We start from the raw sequence: 22,601 nt of genomic DNA, 5'->3' as shown, positions 1-22,601 counted from the left end.
TTTATAAAGGTCTCATATTGCAGGTAGTACTCTGAATAGAGGAATATCAAGAAACCTGAGTTATGAGAAGTTATTAGAAATAATAACTCAATCAGAAAACTAATTTCAATAGTTTCTTTGAAAATATGTGGTGATATTAATAGCAGATAGAGGACTCATTTGTCTGATCCTGTATTTACATAGCTTAAGTGAGAGAATTAAGAGTGAATTATTTTTTTTTATTGAAGTAGTGAATTTTTTTTTATGTAATGAATGTAAAGGATAGAATAATGGTGCATTTTTTCTCCAGAAATGTGTGGAAATTACTGTGTTGAAATTCATTTTTTAAATCCTGATGAATAGACGTTTTAGTTTTTTCTCCTTCTTTTATAATATATTCTCCTCCAATCACCTGATTAAAAAAATCTATTCCTTTTCAGATGTTTGAAAATGATGATAAAACCACATTAAAGCATGATGCAGAAATTTATTCCATGATATTTGTAATTTTGGGTATTATTTGCTTTGTCAATTATTTCAATCAGGTAAACTTTTAATGAATTAAACAAATATGTACGTGATTACTGTTTTATGTCATCCTATTTGAGTTAAAAATAGTAACTAAATATAATAACTAAATAAAATACAAATATGTAAATATAGTAACTAAATGTTCCAAAGAAATAGATAAGACAGTTAAAAATAAATGTAGATTTTTGTTTGTTTGTTTCTTTTCCAGGGATTATATTATGGCAGAGCAGGGGAAATTTTAACCATGAGATTAAGACACTTGGCACTTAAAGCCATGTTATATCAGGTCAGTGTTTAGTTGGGCTTTTTTCTTATTTTATTTTAAATGTGTTTTAAAATATTCTAGCTTTTAGTTTTTCTTCACATCAATTTCTTGACATAAGCTTTCCTTTGATCATTTAAAAGCATCCTTTTTTGTGTACCAAGCAGCAACTGTATTAGAATTATTGTACTGTATTTTCTAACAGAAGCAAGTCCAAAATTGTTATGTTCAAAAATGCAGTTTATAGAAAACAAGGTTTAGAGTCCACTCCCTGTTCCTTGCATTTATCTTGACAAATCTCTTTTAATGTATAATGTAGTTGTTCTAGAATCAGAATGGAGGCTAAATTAAAACTGAAAAGGAGTGTTAAGAACTCCTTGGGAAACATGTTTAAAAAGGAGTTAATTTCTATAGTTCTCATCCATCTGCACAGTTTAAGTTTTTTCATTGCTGACTTCTTAAGGCAGCCATTCTCTGAATTCAGATAACATCAGTCTAGCTGGCAGGTTGGCTTGCCACAGCTGATCATTCACACCTGTGAAATAACTAAAACTAAGTGTATCAAATAGTAATCTTGAAAAGTGAGTCTTGGGGGCAAATGACAGGAATGTCTCAGACTGGCACCTCTAAAATTCTTTCAAAAGGCCAAGGTATATTGGGTTACCCTGAAAGCCAGTAATCATTTGAAGCCCTTTGCCACACTTTCTGTCACCAGAGCTCACCGTGTAGGGGCAAATAGCTTCCTGCCAGGGTCATTTCTTTTCAAAAGTAGAGTTACTGTCACTCCAGCCGAGTTGTCAAAACCAGTTTTTACATCTTGTGACTTTTAGCAGTAGTGCTCAAAGGACTGCTGAGTAACAAAACTCCTCCGCCTTTATGTGCTCTTAGAGGACAGCAAGATATAAAATGAAGCGAGTGGGACGTTTCCCATAGCAACTTAATGCTCTGAAGCAGTTGGTGCCTAACTTCTTCTCTCAAAAAGGTCCTGTCAGAGACAACTGCAGACACTCCTTAATCCAGAAAAACAGAAATCTACTTGAAGGGTCATAAAATGATTTAATGACTGCACATCTTGTCTCGCTCACATTAAGCTTGTACTTTTGGGGGTTTTTTTTATGAACAATTTATGTCTACCTCAAATCTTTGATGAAATTAGGTGGGATTTTAATTAACTAATACTGTTTCACATGACAATTTTGGTCATTTTTGTTTTTTGTGTATTTATGTTTTTACACATTCAAGGACATTTATTTTCAATTTTCAGGAACTTTTGAAAATGTTTCCTGAATGTCTTAAATAAAAGAGTATAAACTTTAACTTTTCCATCATTACTTTGAACTTTCTTTCTAGAGGATTACAGGATGCTTTTGGTGGAGGAGTCCCAAGGCCACAAGCCAGTTAAACCAGTGAATATTGTTAATCAAATATCCTGGTGGCTGATACTGGATCTTACTCCTTTGCCTAGCATTAGCCACGTGAACAGTAGGACAGTAACATTCTTGGATTAAGTAGCTTCTGCCTATAAGAATACAGCAATCTGTAAACCATAAACTCTTCTTCAAAACACATAGAAAGACAAACAGACAGAAACTCTGTGCTATTCAGCAGATGTTATTAAATTCTCCCATAAATTCACCTGAGCCCCTTTCAGCTTACCATTTGTTTTCCCTCTTCATTCTTTAGCACTCTTTTTGCTTATTTGCTTTCTTAAATTGAAAGAAAAGAGTAATGTATTTGGCCTTTTCTCAATAAATGTCTTAACGAATTTCACTTTTCTCTGTAGTAAGGGAAGTTCCTAATGTACAGTTTCGCCCTAACTCCTATTACCTGTTTGGTTTTTTTTTTCCCCTAAGATAAGATATTTTAAGTCTTAGAAATCATGCTGAAACTTGCAGTGCTTTTTATAACCATTTTGAAACCTTAGTTGAAATAGAGGTATTTATGGAATCAGGTGTGGTCTTTTTGTAGGTATAAAATCTCTATTTTATTTGATGACTTGAGATCCCTCCAGTTGAAAAGAATGTTCTAATTGTTGCTGACTTCAGTGGTTATAAATAATCCATTGCTTATTGTGTTTAAAGCTAAATTTATATTTCTTAATGATAAATATTGACCTATAAATCTATTAGGTTTTTTTAAAAGATATGAAGTTTTTTTTGCCTATTTCTCTCTAAATTGGATTGGCTAGGGCTTCTGTGGAGGGTCACTAAATCATAAGATGATGGCATTAGTGGAGATCACTAAGGAATCTCAAAAAGCTACTTCCAAAAGGATTTGAGGTAACAAATCCTGAAGCAGGAAAAACATGTCAGGAAACTCAGCTGTAACGTTTCAGTTAGATGGGAGGCAGAACAGGATAGTTGATTAAAAACTCTGGCATCTGATTGCCTAGGTTTAAATCCTGGCCTCAGTTCTTTCCAGCTATGTGGCCTTGGGCAAGTTACTTAATCTCTCAGTACCTCTGTTTCCTCATATATAAAATATGGATAGTCATAGTATCCGTCTCATAGAGTTGTGATGATTAAATGAGAAAAGACATACCATGCACTTATGATAGTGCTACTGTAATTTTTTTATTTCTAATAGAATTATTGGCAGGAAAAAAATGGATTTACTAGTATCAGAAAACCTGCTAGCCTAGCTTATAATCATTTTACCATCAGGAAGAGAAGAAGCAAGTTAATTTTTACTCAATACCAGCTGTGCTCCAGAAACTCTGCTAAGTGTTTTAGCATATAATGCCTATGATGGAAAACAATCTCTAGAGTGCATAATTGCTGACTTGTTGAAAAGCAGTTTTGGATATCTTGCTGACTGAACATCAGAGAAAGACTAAGACTAGTCATATATGTATCCTTTGCCTTGCGTATTATAGCCATTACTATACTATAGAATCAGGAATGTAATAGTAAGTGATAAATTCTTTTTCTATATTTTTACTTTATATTGTGTCTAGAAATTCTTTGTGTATTCCATGTCAGTTGAAATATAGAAAGAATTATGCAATGTAAAATATATATATATATATATTTTAGTATACAGTAAAAAACAGGTAATGTCCTCTAGATCAAGAGTGCTATAGTTACTGTCATTGCTGATGTGTGTTCATGGTATGTTAGGCTCTTGACTCGGGTTGTATTCTCAAAGTGGCTACTGTGTAGTGCATATCATGATCTCTATAAGATGCCCTTTGGGTGTCTAGGACCCTAAACTCTTTGGGACACCTTCCCAATCCAGGGGTTTAAAGAGTAGTGATGTCATGCCAGGGTTGTAATCCCCCTGGCCGCTGCCGTATTCCTCCACGGGGGCTTTCTTCTCACACAACAGAATGATTAATGCACAGCCTTCTATCTCTCTTGCTTTTGTTTCCTTAGTTGGCAAAAATGTGTAACCTGGGCATCAGGGCCCTGGCTGGGTTGTAGTAAGCCAACAGTTCTTTTGCTCTTCACTCACTAAAAATCAGTCATTTTTTTGGAGACAGTCTGCATGTAATTTAATCCACAAGAGATATAACTGGTTTGAGTGCATGGTAGGAAACAGTCAATAACTAATAAAAGGAAATCAGCATTCCTCAAGTTGAGAGGTGCTAAGAAGTGCTATCTCTATTTGCTGTTGAAAATGAAATTGGTTATAACATTAGGCTTTTATTGCTTGTTTTTTTTTTTTTTTTTTTTTTTTTTTTGTGGTATGCAGGCCTCTCACTGTCGTGGCCTCTCCCGTTGCAGAGCACAGGCTCCGGACGCGCAGGCTCAGCGGCCATGGCTCACGGGCCCAGCCACTCCGCGGCATGTGGGATCCTCCCGGACCGGGACACGAACCCGTGTCCCCTGCATCGGCAGGCGGACTCTCAACCACTGCGCCACCAGGGAAGCCCTATTGCTTGTATTTTTGACCTGTCTCCTTCAAATTGCATGCTTTTTGGCTGCAGGGTTTTTACAGCAGCCTTTCTGCATCTTTAGCTTCCCACAAGGCCCAGTACTTATAAGATCTAAGGGGCAATATGAAGTGTCAGGGAAAATCTCACCTATCTGGGTCCTGTAGAGAAGGAGACAGACTTATTTTTTATCATTTATATGTTTAGACAGAAAGGTTTGGAAATATTTCTAAACTGTGTTGTGCATTACTTTACTTTTTAGGTAAAATCTGCTCTCCACAAATTACTTGTGGAGTAAAATTACAAATTATTTTGTGGTTCTAAATGGCCATTTTAAACATTGATTATTATACAATATTGCAGCATGGTAATGAGTCCAAGCTGTTGGGCTTAAGTTCTTCAGTTTGTATCTAAATATAGATCTTTGTGAAGTAAGAAACAAAAGTTATTTGATCCATAGTTTTTACAAGAATTAAGCGCCTGTGAGTAAGGAGGCAGGCAAATGGCTTCTAAGTTAATGTAGCAAAATCGCAAGTCAGAAAAGGATCTTTTTGATGACCATATGTTAATTCCCTTTTTTCTCTAGGATATCTCCTGGTTTGATGATAAGGAAAACAGCACAGGAGCCTTGACAACAATATTAGCCATAGATACAGCACAAATTCAAGGAGTATGTATATTGCTTTTATTTTTAATTAATTAATTTATTTATTTTTGGCTGCGTTGGGTCTTCGTTGCTGTGCGTGGGCTTTCTCTGGTTGTGGAGAGCGGGGGCTACTCTTCATTGGGGTGCATGGGCTTCTAATTTCGGTGCCTTCTCTTATTGCGGAGCATGGGCTTTAGGCTCGCGGGCTTCAGTAGCTGTGGGGGGCGGGCTCCAGAGCGCAGGCTCAGTAGTCGTGGCCCAGGGGCTTAGTTGCTCCACAGCATGTGGGATCTTCCCGGATCAGGGTTCGAACCCATGTCCCCTGAATTGGCCGGCAGATTCTTAACCACTGTGCCACCAGGAAAGTCCCTGCTTTTATTTTTAAATGGTGTATGTATATGGTATGCATGCATGCGTGTACACACATGTGTTTGTGCATATATGTGAGCTATGCTGAGATGACCCACATCATTGAGGAGACCAGATATGTCTCAGGGCTAACAGGGAGCTCTCAGTGAAAGATATAAAGAAGCCTTTCTGTTCTGGACATTTTTAACCAAAAATAAAGGAGATTTAGGACATGTAATAGGATAACCAGAGGACTAAAGAAGATACCAAGAATGAGTTAGAGAAAAGAGCTCAGAATTAAATAGTAAGATAAGAAAAAGTAACAAAATGAAAACACACACACGTAACTTAGAAGTTTTAATAAAAGAATGAAGTTTAGTTTTTCCTTCCCCCCAGAAAATAAAATCTTATTTAGCATAATATGTAACATGTTAAATTCATATGCATCTGGAAATGGTTCTGTGCTAGTTGTTATACAGATCAAGTTAAAGAGATATGTGTGATCATGACTGGTCACAATACGTATAAATAAAATTCATGTTTATGAACCATATTCAAAATCAATGACAGAATGACCAGCATAATGTACATCAAAGTGACACTTAAATATTTATGGGGAGTAGAGTAGTGTGGAAGAGATGAAGAGTAATTTATTAGTTTTCTTCCAATTATTTTAATAAAATTAACCTGTATATTACAAGCAGGATTTCAACTATAATTGAGAAAAGGAATGCAAAACAAGATTTCCCACTTTTAAGTGAGGTAAAGTTTTTGATCTCTGTTAAAATAAGAACTCTACAAGAATTATAGACTTTCCTTTTTCCTTATCATTCATGTGGGAGAAAAGGAAAGTCAATGATGCACCTCTGAATGACAGAAAAATCTTAAAAGTATTTTTTTGTTGGTTAGAAATACTGAAATGTTGATTACAGCTTTGCTACCAGAGCAACAAATTGTCAGCTGAAACAGCTCTTCAAAATTGTATTTTCTTTTGGAAGCTGTTTCCACAGGACATGGCCACTATTCTAATTTTTGTAACTTTTGCAAGACTTCTTTGTTCAATATATACATATAAGGATAGATTTATATTACTAGAGAATAAAACAAGTTGGTTACAATTATGAATATTCATATGCTTCTGTATTGGTTTGGAAAACTAATTTTATGATGTAGAAAGAGCTCAAGAGGAAAGGGGGCATCATCTTCATCTCTTCCTGAAACTTTTTTTGATAATTTTGAAAACAAGACTCTAAATTTCACTAGATAGTATTTAAATTTTAAAGTAAGGCTGAGGAGCTGGATTGTACTTGTATAAGTGGGAAGAAAATGATGGATAAAATTTCACTTAATAGTTAACTAATGGGCATAGCATTAATCTTCCATAGCACAATAGAATCAGATAAATAACATCTGTGTTTAGAAATTCAATGGTTCACTACTTTTGGCAGAAATATCAAGCCCTATAATTCCCTTTGAATCCCCATTCTACAAAACTTGGTTTTTTTTCCTTTGCTGTGTGCACATTTTTCTCTTACTACCTATCATCATTCAGATCTTTTAAGAATCCAGTGAAATAGGTATTCTTACTATAAGCTATACTTGATACGTGAGACATCTCTTTTAGTATTTACTTAAATGAAAAGAACAAATTAGTGCTAAAGATGAACATTACCCTCCGAATACCCATTAGTTGTTTCTAATACATAATGTTGTCTCTCATCAAGAAAAATTAATGGGAATATTTGTCAGTGTGATTCCTTATAAGCCTTTGACTAATACTATTTGAATCATTTGAAAATTTCCTGTTTCAGTTAGTAAATGTTGGTCTCATGATAACTTCTGGGCAAGTCAAATCATTTTCATTAAATAAGAAGTAGTAGCTAAACACTAGATGGGTGGAATACTGATGGCACACTTAAAGTTGAAGAATTTGGAAAGCATAGCAACCAAAGAAGGATTCCAAGAATAAGACTGTGTCTACTGGCATATAATTCACATAAACCCTTGCTTTGCCATATATAGGTAGATTCATATCTAACTTGAATGGATTCTCTTTCTATCGAAGGAAGATTATTTACTAATCCTATTTGTCCACTATTTCTTTTATCACAAAGACACACCACACTAGAGATGAATCAGTAAACAATAATTTGGGGTCATATATCCTATCATATCAACTTAAGATATTTCCATCTCAGTTTCTTCATCATGTAATTTCAGTTACATGTTATTTTATCAAATGTATTAGGGTGAATGTTTATAAACTCGCCCTTTAATAACAGTAAATTTTATTTACCAAATTACCAAATTATTTACTAATTACCAAAAATATAAACTCCTGGCTATTTTTAGATGTTCTGATACTTTGAGAGTCATGAGAAAAACATGTTAGTGAAATAAGATTATAGGACAAAATGATTCCTGAAATAGTTGATTGAATACAACCAATTTAACTGGTATTATTTCAGCCCAAGGTAATGGCTTACTGCCAGTACATCTGTCAACAGACTATTTTCTGTGTAGTATGTAGTTTTATTAAAGGTATAAAGCCATTTTAAATCCTTTTGGAGACTAAATTTCACAAAGTTACAAAGTATTATTTCTGTATATTTTAGCAACCCCTTTTCATCAGCCAGAAGTCTTACCTCACTTTTGTCCACATGAAAGTGTGTGACTGATGCCACAGTGTACACTTGATATAGCGACAGACACAATCTTAGTTCCGAGAATTCTCATCAGAACTATGGTTACATTGCCCGAAGAAATAAAAATTTCCTTTATTAATTCCTAGAGCCCAGTGAATTGATTAGGTAGAGCTAGGGTATCATTACGTGGACAATGGTGACCTCACCTTTTGGTTTAACTTTTTGACATGGAAAGTGTATAAAACAGCTTAACATTACTTATAATTCAAACAATGTGAGTAGTCTTTGAAATCACTTTACCACAGTATAAGGTTGGCATATAATTGCTGTTTTGCATTACAATTTTAGGTTGAATTAATTGAGACATTATCAAGTCTACAGCAAAAGCTAATATCCAAAACCATAGTGGTTAAAGGTGGTCCTTCCTATAAAAAAAAAAATTTCAATCTCAGCCGTGAACTCAAAACTTTGCAGTGAAACTTTACCACTGCTAAGCCCTCAAACTGTTGTCTGGGAAGACAAGTCAAGAAATTCAGCTTCCACTTTTGACAAAAAAAGAAATAAAGATAGTAAGGTCTACAGGAGCAAATGAACTTCGCCACTGGTCCAATAATGTGTGATAAATTCATTTATTTTCCACAACATACTTGCTAATGAATAATAGGGTGAATAACAATAGGCCTTAAACACCTTACATTTTCACAAACTTTGTAATTTGTCCAACTAAACCTTTTTGTTTTTTCTGCTCTACAAATATTTTTGCCACCATCAGTTATAATACATCTTCGCAGATTACACTTCAGGTTATACTCATCTATTTTATCTCTCAACTTCTTTGAAAATATTCTCACCTTCAGTTGTTCCACACAGACTATTCATAGCAGCTAATTTTAAAGTCACTTCAAACTCAGTATCGACTCCTCAAAAAAGCCAACAGTTGAGCAGTATCAGTAACATATGTCAACCCATCAAGAGCCAGGGAAAACTACTCAAAATGACCTACGTTGGTTTTCAGTTGATAATTGATATTGCTGTCGTTTTTCTCAACGTTTTGAGCAGTTGTTCTCATCAAAACGCTGATCATCTGATATTAGTTTATGCTTTCTGAACACATTTCTTCCACTGTTGCAGTCAAACATGATTTAATTAACTCACTGTCTGTGAGTGACTTTCTTTGCTTCGCTAATAAATGAGCCACTCAGAAACTTACTTTAGATTCAGCCTTGTTTTCGCTTTTTAGTTTTATGAAGAAATTCTGCTGTTATTCCATTCTGTGTTATTTCCATTCCATTTGTTTCCCATTTCTAATTTTTATAAATGTTACTTTCCTGTGAAATAGGAATTTTGTGATGCGTGCTTAGTCTGCTAATGTCGACCTGTTTTGTATATTTTTAAGACTGTATAGTCTCATGGCATAATAAACACAGCATTGTGACATCTAATTAGAACACAAAGTGATCCACAGTCCATTGTGCCTTCCTTAAAAGCAGGACATCCAAAGTCCACTTTTCTCTTCCTTTCTTGTCTTTAGATGATGGGCATACAATGGTAATTTTTAAAACTAGGATGAAATATCACAGTACAGCAACACACAGGGCACTCAACATGCTGCCAAATTATATACAATGTCATCACAGTGAGCAGCAGTACAAAGTAAGGAGAGCGGCACATATGGTTTCTCTAGCAACCCCTCAACTCCATCATTATAGTCCTAAGACAGCTATAGTCAATAGGTAAACAAAGAGGCATGGCTGTGTTACAATAAAACTTTTTTTATGGATACTGACATTTGAATTTGTAGAATTTTTATGTGGGTCGTTTTCATTTATTTTCATTATCTCTTAACTTTTTGAATGTATGTTATACAATGATAATAACTTTTAATGTCATTGTCTGTCTGGGTGAGTTTCAACTGATTGATTTTTATGCTCATTATGGGTCGTTTTTGGTGCTTTTTGTCATACCTAGTAATTTTTGTGTAGATGCCACACATTGTGAATTTAGCATTTTGGGGTGCTGAATATTTTTGTATTTCTAGAAATATTCTTGTTTTGTTCTGGGATGCAGTTAAGTTACTTGGGAACAGTTTGATCTTGCGGGGGGGGTCTCAATTTTAAGATTTATTAAGCAGGACTGGAGCCAACAACTGAGGCAAGACCCTTCAATATACTCTACCCAATGACCAGTGAATCATGAAGTTATTCAGTCAGGCTGGTATGACCAAGCGTATGGTCTTGGTATGACTGGTATGACTAGCCCTCACACATGCATTGTTCAGTTGAATACTCAAGGAGGACCCTCTGCAGATATCCAGATTTCTCTTTTTGTATACCTCTCTCTTCTTCAGTGTTCTGTGCTGCAAACTCTAGCTTCCTTGGCCTCTCTGGACTCAGCTTTGTCTACTCCACTTACGGAGTCTGTTAGTCTCTATCTCAGTTTACCTTTCCTATCCTGAAGCCTGGAAGCTCTTTTAAGGGGTAAACCGTGGCAAACATAGGGCTCACCTCATTTGTTTCCCATTTCACCCTTGGTTGCCTTAGGTCTAGTATCTTGAAAACTATTGGTTCATATATTTTGTCTATTTTTTATTTGTTTCAGATGGGGGGACAAATCCATTCCCTCTCTTCCTGTTAGCCAGAAGCAGAAATCCTGCTATATAGAATTTTATTTCTACAATTGCTTACTGAGTATCTTTCCATTTATTTCCTTATGGCAGCCATTCCTCTGGAACTTTCTTATCAAAGTTGTATGACCCACATTTAGCATAGTATTTGGACATAGTAGATACTCCATAAATAATTGTTATCTGTAGAACTATTTAATTATGACTTTCTGCTCTTGATTTCCAAGGAAAAATTCTATCTTCATGCACGTTGATAAAGAATCTAAAGAAGTTTAATTAAATTTCCTCTGATTCCAGTTCTAAATTCTTTCCAGAGCTACACTATTTCTCTAGGTCTTTAAGGCAATTTCAAATTTTCTTTTAGTTCTTGTAGTATTTTTCAAGGCCAGATGTCTGTTGTTTTCTGTTAATTCTTCCTGGAACAGGAAAGATATATTCAGATCCTTCTTATCCTACTACCATCACCAAAAGGCAGGGTTTGTGGCCTGTCCATGGCTGCGTTGACTGAATATTTCAGTAAGTTTCTGGTAGCTTAAACTAAAATGCCATTTAGAAAGGTATATGATCTTACTTTCAAGAAGCAGATTAGTACAAGAGTGAATAAATCAAGCTTATTGAATAAGCAAGGTTATGCAAGTGCAAGTCACTTTATAGAAAGTTCTTATGTCCCAAACAAAAAGCTCAAATACAATACCGTTCCATTAAAAATTTGGCAAGTTTACACTTGTATGTTTTTAGACATGAGGTTGGTTTGCATACTCCTTAGACTAATTTTAAGTGACTCTCAAATGTTCATCTGATGTGCCTCTGATAATTCCCTCTACCTCTTTTTCCAACACGCCGCATAATTTTATACTCAAAAACTACAATCCTCAGCATGCTTTCTGTCTTTACTTTTCCTGTTTTTCACCTTTTTACTTCATTTTCTTTTGATTTCCTGTAAAGAGCTGTAATCTTAAAGTAAATAGGATAAAAACAGAGGAAGGTGGTGAAAAAAGGAACTACATTATGGCCACCTAATAGGAAATACCCGAACAGAAAAGAATAACTGTTCCCTGGATATGTTTTCCACTTTTGTTAATATAGATATCGTGCCAAAAACTGAGATCTGAAAAAGGAAAAGTCATTGACCTCAAAATAAGAAAGTACAAAGTGGAAATTAATGAATGTATAAAGGCCTAAAAACATAGCTATCAAGTAATTGATGGCAAGTAATTTCTTAGTAATATTTAGATAAATTTTACATTAAAAGAACAGTGACTATCTTATTCTTAACAAAACTTGATTGTAATTTTTAAAAATACTTCTATTTTACAGCAAAAAATATACATGTTTATGTGGCTGTAGGAGCATTCCATAGTTAATCTGATGTGGGGTGGGACCTTCAACAGTACAAGTACTTAAGTTCCACAGCCTCTCTTCATCCAGCTATCTGACCTATATAACTTTGAAACTCATGGTGAGGGTGGGAGGAGAGGAGCAAGTACAGTATATTGGTTTGTAAGGGCTGCCATAACGAAGTACCACAGACTGAGTGGCTTAAACAACAGGAGTTTATTTCCTCATGGTTCTAGAGCTTAGAAGTCCAAGATCAAGGTGTTGGCATGGTTGGTTTCATTCTGAGTCCTCTCACCTTGACTTATAGTTTTCTTCGTGTTGTGTACTCACATTGTTTTTCTCTATGCAAGCATGTCTGCAACCAAATTTCCTTTTCTTATAAGGACACCAGTCATATTGGAGTAGGGCTCACCCTCAAAACCTCATTTTAATCTAATTACCTCTTTAAAGACCTTATCTCCAAATACAGTCACATTCTGAGGAACTGGGATTCAGGACCTCAACATATGAATTTGGGTGGGGGGTGTAGAACCATTCAGTCCATAATATACACCATCATTTATCTCTGCATCATCCTTAAACTCTCAAGAGGCAGAGTGTAAGCAAGCATTAGTACCAAATGACATTTTTATTTCAGCCTCATAGCTTAGAGTTAGTGTATAACACCCTAAAGCATGTAAAATGGGTTACCTGTCTGAGTTTTCAGTATTTAGTGGTTGGTTTGGTGTTTGTTATTGTTATTTGTTTTTACTTTTTTGGGGTTTTCTTTGATAGTTCAGTGAAAAAATGGGAAAATAGTGGATCATTATCAGATGCAGTCTTGAAACTAAAACCACAAAAGTTTTTTAGGAATAAGTCAGAGCCCTGTGGAGAAAGAGGGCTTTTTATTGTTATTTTAATGATGATACTAATTTGGGGGATACTTCAGTGAATACTGATATCACCTTGTAGAGAAGCAATTTGACAATATCTATGAAGAATGTAAGAGTATATACCCTTTAACATATAACTCCAGGCTAGGAATTTAACATTAGGAAATAAAAGATGAGCACAAATATTTTGCACAAAGATGTTCATTACATCTTTGCTTTTAATAGTGAAAAATTGGAAGCAATCTACTAGATATTTTTTGAAGACTATTTAGTGACCCAGGAAAAAGCTTGCTGTATAATGTAAAGAGATAAAAGCAGGATACAAAGCTGAATACACACAATAATCCTAATCTGAATGTGTGTATGTATTTATGTCTGGAAGGATGTAATTTTTAACATTATTTAGGCCTTTTCCAATGGCCATGTTTTCATGATCAGAGCAAAACATATGTTTGAAAATGTGAATTGATATCTTGGTTGATTATAGCTGTGTTTCTAGGTAAATAGGTGTTTCATATTTTCATCACAGCATAAAGGAATTTAACATTTCAGTTTATTACTTAACATGTGTCCCACTGAAAGTTAATTCATAAGACATGCAGTTCTCGTAAAGCAGTTATGAAGATATTTCTACTTAATTTAAGATTTTTTTCCAAATTTCTTTTAGGTTACCTCATACCATGATGTTTCCAACTCCTTTTCTGTCTTGATATTGCCTCTTTAGACCTTTGCTGAGTGAAACCAAGTTATAAAGTGCAGAAAAGGGACCACAAGATATCATATCCAAAGTATATACTTCAATGAATATCCTCAATCATTCCATTCAGCACTACTACAGTGTAGTGACTAAAAAGTACTGGCCCTTTTTCAGTGTAAGGGGAAGGGGCAGGGTTGGTTTTGGAGCCCACATATGGTAAGTTGGGCATCCATGTGAGGCAGCAGCCTCATGTGGGAAAGCCAAGCCAGAGAAGAGTGAGGAGGGTATGCATGCAGGGGAGAGACAGGGGTCATGATAGCAGATTGGTCACGATCTGCATGATAGCAGAGAGATTGATCAAGGAACTCTGTTAAAGAAAATGGGAGCCGGGTTTCTCACTGTTGAAGAAGGGGATAACAAATATTAGAAGGGAGAAAGCTGGAAATAACCTTGTGTTTTTGGATTGGAACTGGAGGTATTGGTATGAACTCATGGATTTCAAGAAATGTAAATAGAGAAATAAATATAGATTTCAATATGTGCATGCATCTATGCACGTGCACACACACACACACACACACACACACACACACTCCCCAGTTCTATCTACTAACATTCCACTGATAATGAGTACAACTAGCACCATATATTGATTTTTTTAATTAAAATAATTTTTTTCTTCATATAGTAAGTCCTAAATAACATTCTCCACTAACAGGAACTGGAACTCCTTGGAGAAATGACAGATTTCAGGTGTAGGGCCTGGAAAATCTTTTTGTGCCAGAAAGTAAGAACATATTCAAAAATAATAGGAACATGTCAAAGGACAATATCAGATATAATATAGACAAATAAAACATAATGACTCCTTAGTAGTGGACATTTTTAAACTATAACTATTATTTAATCTCTAAGTATAAATTCAAAATAAAAATCTATGTATAAATCCTAAAAAAGAAAGCTTAGCTTATTTTGCAAGAAACTATAATAGCAATTCTTATAAATTTAAAATTAACTGACTTTTTTCCAAAATATGTCTGATTATAGGCAACGGGTTCAAGGGTTGGTGTCTTAACACAAAATGCAACTAACATGGGACTTTCAGTTATCATTTCCTTCATATATGGATGGGAGATGACACTCTTGATTCTGAGTATTACTCCGGTACTTGATCTGACAGGAATGATTGAAATGGCAGCAATGACTGGATTTGCCAACAAGGATAAGCAAGAACTTAAGCATGCTGGAAAGGTAAAATAAAGACTGTTGTTCCCATCATAACCTTTTAAGAGAAAATCAATAAGAGCTCCTATCCTTACAATACATAACTTCCTTTCTTAGGAATCTGTAAAGTGATGTATATGTATTGAAATTCATACAGATCAGTTTAAGATGGGGTGTGGATAATGTCATAGCAATAGGGTGCATAATTTAGAGCATAGGCTCTGGAGTCAAACTGGCTGAATTAGAATCCAGATTCTACCACTAACAAATGTGTGATCTGAGCAAGTTACATCAACCTTTCTGGACTTCAGTTTCTTCCTCTGTAAAGTGGAAATAAAATAGATCCCCTTACAGATCTTTATGACTATTACAGAAAACACTTAGTCTTATTAGTATATGCAATAGTATCTGGAAAACAGTAAGCACTCAGTAATGTCAGCCATTATTACTGTTACCAAATCATGGGGGAATTTGTTAACATTGTGATTCTACATTCTCTGATTATTGAATAATTGAATGTCTTGAATAATTCTGGGTATTTTATTTTTCAAAATAAAGAGGAAATATAATAGTTACTAAATTCAAGGCAAGGTACTGATATTAGTAGTGCCTAAAACAAAGCTTTAGAGACAAGGACCATTTTTAAAATGATCAAAATGAATAATGCATTTACTTGGAAAATTTTTTGACATATATAAGTTTCTCAGAATCAATCATATGCATAAAAATAATCATTGTAGTAGCGATTTAGAGAAACATTAGTAATGTAGTACCATAATATCTAAAAGTTGAAAGAGATGTCATTTGATCCAGCCACTCACCCAAAGTAGAAATCTCTTGTACAACATCCCTGTTGAGCATATATCCATCTTTTATCCACCCTTTTCTCCAGTGGCAGGCAGTGCATTACTTTCCCAGGCTGCTGCCTACACCTTAGATGGTAGGGAGTTCTTTTTTTTTTTTTTTTTTTTGGTGGCCTTCTATCCTTCTCTTCTTGGCTTTCATCTTGATTGAGGTCCAAAACCTGCTTCTTGTGACGCTATGAAGCTGCATCATGTAACTGCCAAGTCTTCTCTTGGTCACCCAGCCCCAACTCCTCTCGTGATATAGTTTCAAAGATCTATATCACATTGGTGAAAGGCCTGACTATAAAGATGATTTTATTATCATTATGGTCTGTATCACAGTGATTGTATCATATTATAAATAGCATGAATAGGGATCCAACCAAGCACAGGACTCATAGAAATCTGATTTTCATGACCCTTGGACTTTTCCACCTTTCCTGCACTAGATAAGGACCCTTGGAATGTCTGCTTGAGCAGTACAGACTGAACTACATAGCATATATTTGCTTCAGAAACACAGAAAAGTTGTTCAGCCCTCCGTGTGAGCAAATTATCACAATTTCCAAGTTAATCTGGCCGTAATTAATTATATTTTATTCATCTTAATTTTTATGTCATGAGCTTTAGTTGCTTATGTGCCGTTTGATTTTTTTCCTTTTTGTATTATTAAAGTAACCTCAGAGTATACAATCAATAACTGCAATCAAATAAGCAATGTGTACTTTCCCACTAGCTTTTCAATCAGTCACTTTACCAAACACCAAAACTTAGAATATGGACCAATAAAACACATTGGTCCTTCTTTGGTTGCATGTGTAGATTTGGAAAAATCATCAAATGTTTTATTTTTCAGGTTTTAAATGACCATATTAGTAAAAAATAAATAAAATGACCATATTAGTTTTTAAAAAAGGACTATTTTCTAAGGTTCTGTTTTCAGTCCTTTCTTTATTGTGAAAAATGATCACAAGACTTTTTTCATTCATTTCTTTTTGTTTTCCTCAAGATTTCAGCATTCTCATCGATCTTCCTCATGCACTACAAAATGTTACAGATGGAGATTTCTTTGAGTTCATTTTGAAATTATGAGAATTTAGAGCAGAATCCAGGTGTCCTGACCATGGCCTACATATCCAGTTCTCTCCCGTAACCCAAGTTCTCCTTCAAACAACCTTGGGTATCCACCTAGGTCTTCATCTGTCCCACAGTCCACTCTGCCAGCCTGGAAAGAGAATGTGGAAGCAGAAAGTTTCTCTTTCAAGTCAACAGGTGTTCTCATGTCCAAGAAGTTATTCTGAGCCAAAAGTCTCCTCCATTTTTGATCCCCCTTCTTTTTGAAAACTATATAACTATGAAGAAGCATTACATTTGACCTAAATATCTTTTTAAGTTCACAGACATCAACATGAAAAACAGCTATACAATATCTTATACAGAATTCAAAAGCCACACTCCATGTTACTTTACAGCAGTGTTCCTGAGAACTTTGGTTGCTATTTGCATTTCTGTGCTAGAATAAAATAATTATTTACTTGATTCTCTCTTCTGTCTTCTTCTTAAATCAGCTCATAATTCATAGGACAGCTCCTTTGCATAATTACATACGGACATAATGCTCACTAATGTTTGATCCCTCTGCTTATGGAACTAGTTTAAATAGAAACTCAATGAAGACTTAAAGAGGGCTAAATTTAGACCAGTGGACTAAATCTTTTCAAAAGGAATTTTCCTTGAGCTTATTATCCTAATATATTATTTTCCTGTCTTATTGTGGGGAAGGAAAAACAAGAAGCTAAGAAAACTCATCAGAAAAACTTATTGACTTAATGTACTTAATAGGTCCCCGTTATGACTGTAACTCACAACCAGAAGTTTAGCCATTACTAATTTTATTTCTCTATTTTATTATCTTGTTTTATAATATAGCAACCGAAACTGTGGAGAATATACGCACTACAGTGTCATTAACAAGAGAAAAAGCCTTCGGGCAAATGTATGAGGAGACGCTTCAGACTCAGCACAGGTGATTGTAGATTCATACTGACTGTGTTAACTATAGTTTGTTCCTATAAAGGCAGCACTCCTGGGTGACTCCAGTGGTTTGCCTGCCAACTCATTTGCTCTGGAATCTTTCCTAGTAATGGCATAGCGTTAATTCCTTATATGACTCCACCAAGAGGAAACTAGAAAGAGGAGTTGAGAGCAAGCACATTTAGAATATATGTTTTAGGTCCTCCCACATTGCCATGAACTATAACAAAGTGTGCATATTTTTCTTATTTCCATGAAACATGATTGAGGAAATAACATATTTAAGAAAGAAAATAATATTGCTTAGTCCTTTATATTGAATCTCTATAAAGAGTTCACATTTTAAAATGAATATATGTACAACAAATGTGATCAATTCTTTTAATTTTAAACTAGTCCTCCTTACCACATTTACTTAGTGATACTCTTTGTATTACTTTATCAGAAAGATAGCTTTGTACTCTTTTACACTCACGCTTGTGGTTGGTACCGCCATTTAATTCCCACTATTCTATTAGTGCAATATTAGGATAGAAAATATTTTTAAACCAAATCTCTTTAACTCTTTCAGTAACTATCCTTTCACAGACCTTGTCCATTCATTTGAAAATACATAGAGGCAGCTTTGTTACATTGAACTATAGAGCATATACCTATAGAGAAAATCATTATATTTATTGTTTTCTCTATAATAATTCTCAGTAGTTAAAAAGTCATTTTCTCGGGGCTTCCCTGGTGGCGCAGTGGTTGAGAGTCCGCCTGCCGATGCTGGGGACACGGGTTCGTGCCCCGGTCCCGGAAGATCCCACATGCCGCGGAGCGGCTGGGCCTGTGAGCCATGGCCACTGAGCCTGCGCATCCGGAGCCTGTGCTCCGCAACGGGAGAGGCCACAACAGTGAGAGGCCCGCATACCGCAAAAAAAAAAAAAAAAAAGTAAAAACGAAAAGAAAAGTCATTTTCTCTTTAATAATTAGAAAAAGTGTATACCCCCTAAATGATAACATGTCTTACCTTCTGTATTCATTACTCTACGTTTATTTAAAGGACCTTACTATACCTCATGCCCCATTATCTAGTAAATTTTGTGCATTTCAGAAATACCTTGAAGAAGGCACAGATCATTGGAATCTGTTACGCATTCAGCCATGCCTTTGTATATTTTGCCTATGCAGCGTGTTTTCGATTTGGAACTTATTTAATTCAAGCAGGACGAATGACCCCAGAGGGCATGTTCAGGTAAGTTGGACAAATATATAAACCCTGTAAATGGGTTATGTACTTAAATTAACCACAAAGATGTCTAGTTTAGAGTGTATTATCATTTAAATCATATATGTGCAAAAGACATGTTGGGGAAATTTTTAAATTTTTTGTTATTTAATATCTATTGATATAAGTGCAGTCAAGCTGGTAAAATACTCATATAACACAGGTACTCTGAGTTAAACTCCCAGATGAATTGCTTCCTACTTCATAGACCTGGGAATGTAGGGGGTAAAATATGCCGTCTTGGGCTTCCCTGGTGGTGCAGTGGTTGAGAGTCCGCCTGCCGATGCAGGGGACACGGGTTCGTGCCCTGGTCCGGAAAGATCCCACATGCCGCGGAGCAGCTGGGCCCGTGAGCCATGGCCGCTGAGCCTGCACGTCCGGAGCCTGTGCTCCGCAATGGGAGAGGCCGCAGCAGTGAGAGGCCCGCGTCCCGCAAAAAAAAAAAAAAGCCTTCTTGTTATCCATTATCTTCCAAGGTGGAGATGGCTTTATCAAGTGTGACTGTAAATCAGTGAGGTAAGTTCCTTGCTAAGCAAATACTCCAGGAGAAACACATGTAAATGAGTATTTCTCTTCAGAAAAGTCACATTGAGAATTGATCATGGCATCCCAATTAGGCTGCCTCTTCCCAAAGCATTTGTTGGTGCTTCTATTTGGAACTCTGTTCACATAGTTATGAATTTCTTTACTTCACAGAAACACCTAAATTCAAATTCTGAAATTAGAAAAATTTATCTTGGGTATTAATTCTGAGCTTCTTAAGTCTCCCTAAAATGTCAGATTGTTACTAATCTGTATCATAAATGTCACTGCTAAATGTTTAGAGCTAGAGAAATCCATACAATATTTGACTCCAAAAAGTAACGTTATTTTCTTTTTAAGAAGCCCACCAAAACATACACATCAAAGCAAGGATCAGCCTCTTCAATATAATGACTTGGGAGGTTACACCTGTTTCAAGGATACTTCCATTCGGCAAAAAATGTCGGGAACTCCTCTTTGGGATTTACCTCTCAACACTCAGACACATTCTTTTGAATATCCTTATTGGTGGCACATATTTGTACTTTGAGGATATATTCAATTTGAAGAAATGACCAAAAGTCATTTGAAGCCAAATAATTTCAGAATAACTTGGAATAATTTTCAGTTCCTCTTCATGTGTTTGTTTGTTTGTTTGTTTATCTATCAAACATTAACTGAGTTCCCAGGAAGTTGCTTTGCTAGGCACTCAGAAGGAAAGCATCCACAGTTCACCAACCTAATATTTTTGAATCTATGGGGCCACTTAGAGGTTTCATGAAGCAGATTTTCTTATAAAATGGAATATCTGTATGTAAAATGTCAACAGGAATTTTAGGCTCCCTGTTCTACCATGTTTTCCTACCCTCTAAAACAGTGTGCAGTACTGTCCGTGTGAACATATAAATCACAATTATGACATTTAGCCTTGGACTTCATTCTGATTACACAGACTAGTTTACAGAGATAAATTAACAAGAAACCAAATGTAGAATCACCTAAATTACTTCATTCAGTTCACCAGCCTGCACTAAATTAGCAAGTTGTTTCTTTGGTTCTTACGAAATGCAGGCAATCACAAGCTTAAAAATTGATTGTATTCCAAAAGTTTGCTTGCAAGCCAATTGTTTGAAACTCAGAACATGTCTTCCTTACGTTGCTCTAAACTTTCTGCAGCCATCTTTAAATCCCCAGTGTCCCATTCCTTCATATAACTGTTCCTTGGTATTAGTAGAGAGCAAGCCAATTAAATATATTTATACTAATGTAGGATGTCTGATGATTTTATCAATTCTCACAGAAGAATTTTCATTTATAAAAGCAATTATAATCCCAGTTACTTTCTATTGAATTTAGCTGAAGATAGTGTAACAAAGCAATCAAGAGAGAATCACCTCATTTTCCCATCACCAAACTCACTAGGGTACCACTGACTCACCGTGCCTGCCATCTCCACGCAAGAACGAAGGTCCTTGTCTGCAATAGGTTCCTGCGATCATCTCTTCACATCAGTTTCTGTCACTACTGTTTCTTTGCTTTATAATCACCTGTCATAAGAAAAAGAAAGAAATCTCTCCCATGACCTTAAGTCCCCTTCTGCCTACTTTCAATGTCTCTGTTCTCCTTTGCAGCAAAACAAATTCTAGGGTAGCCTATTCTTGTTATCTACACCTTTTCATCTCCAACCTCTCCTAAACTCATTCCAGTCAAGCCTTGATTCCCACCATTCCACTAGAAAGACTCATTATCAAGGTCACCACTGACCTCCATCTTGCCCACCCATGACCCATCCAGTGTCCGGTTTTCCCATCTTATTTAACTTGACCTCTCAGCAGCATTTTATACTCTCCTTCCTGAAACATTTTCTTCTCTAGGCTTTTTCTCCTTTGTTATTGGCCCCTCCTCCTCTATTTCCTTTACGGGCTCCTGATTTTCTGCTGGGCCTCCACGTGTTGGGGGCTTTAGAGTTCTCAGTGCTTTTCATCCACACACTCTAATTGGAAATTTCATCCAACCTAATGGTTTTTTAAATATTACCTGTATCTTGATGACTCCCTTCTGTTTATTTCCAACTCTGACCCCACTCCTAAATACCACATGCTTATCCAACTGCCTACTGGACATCTCCACTTAGGCATCTAATCATATCTTAATGTGTCCAGAACAGAATTTGAAGTTTTTCCTTCCCAAAGTATCTCTTCTCCAAGACTTCTCCATCTTAATAAACAGCACCACCATCTATCTATGCAGTTGCTCGGCCCAAAAATCTAAGAGTCATCCCTTATTTCTTCTCTTGCCTTCACCCACCACATACAGCACCAAGTCTTAACAGCTGTAACTCCAAAATACTTCTTACCATCTCTACCCATGTTACCTTCCGTTTTATCTCTTTGCCTGTCTTGACTGGACCACTGCAACTACCTGCTCACTGATGTCCCTGTACTCACTCTCTTGCTTCCCTGTAATCCATTCTCCACACAGTAGCTAGGCTAATCTTTTAAAACACAAATCCAATTCCATCAATTTACTAAAATACTGTAATGAATTCCCATTGAAATTTGAATAAAACCAAATTCCTTACTCTGACCTGAAAGGTCTACACATTTGGGCCTCTGCCTTCCTTTCTAACCTCATCTACCATTGTCTTTTTTTGTGATCTGCACATCAGACCCCTATTTGCATTTCTGTCCCCGGAACTCTCAGTGTTTTTGCACTTGCTCTTTCCTCTGTCTGGAATAATCATTCAGTTCTTTACTGGGCTGCCTCTTTCTCACCATCCAAGCCTCTGCTCCTAAGTCCACTCCTCAGAGGGACTTTTGCTGATGGCTCAAAGTAGTCCTCTTAGCCCTTCTCCTCATCACTCTGTATCCCATTACCATGGTTTAGTTTGT

At 35.8% G+C, this 22,601-nt stretch overlaps 1 protein-coding gene across 1 annotated transcript in view; it reads left to right on the top strand.

Moving 5' to 3' along the window:
- ABCB5 (ATP binding cassette subfamily B member 5) overlaps nucleotides 1–22,601 on the top strand; it is a gene marked incomplete at both ends in the record, with an annotated part of 111,721 nt that overhangs the window by 69,120 nt on the left and 20,000 nt on the right. Inside the window, 7 exon segments of the mRNA XM_082846228.1 lie at nucleotides 420–524; nucleotides 719–796; nucleotides 5,233–5,316; nucleotides 14,863–15,066; nucleotides 16,741–16,759; nucleotides 17,814–17,910; nucleotides 19,015–19,155. Of these exon segments, the coding sequence (XP_082702354.1) occupies nucleotides 420–524; nucleotides 719–796; nucleotides 5,233–5,316; nucleotides 14,863–15,066; nucleotides 16,741–16,759; nucleotides 17,814–17,910; nucleotides 19,015–19,155 (728 nt within the window).

The sequence above is a fragment of the Leucopleurus acutus genome (assembly GCF_964270905.1).
Source record: "Leucopleurus acutus genome assembly, chromosome: 9".
In the NCBI taxonomy this organism is placed as follows: Eukaryota; Metazoa; Chordata; class Mammalia; order Artiodactyla; family Delphinidae; genus Leucopleurus; species Leucopleurus acutus.
The sequence above is the reverse complement of the archived record's forward strand: the minus strand, read 5'-3'. Positions and strand labels throughout refer to the sequence as shown.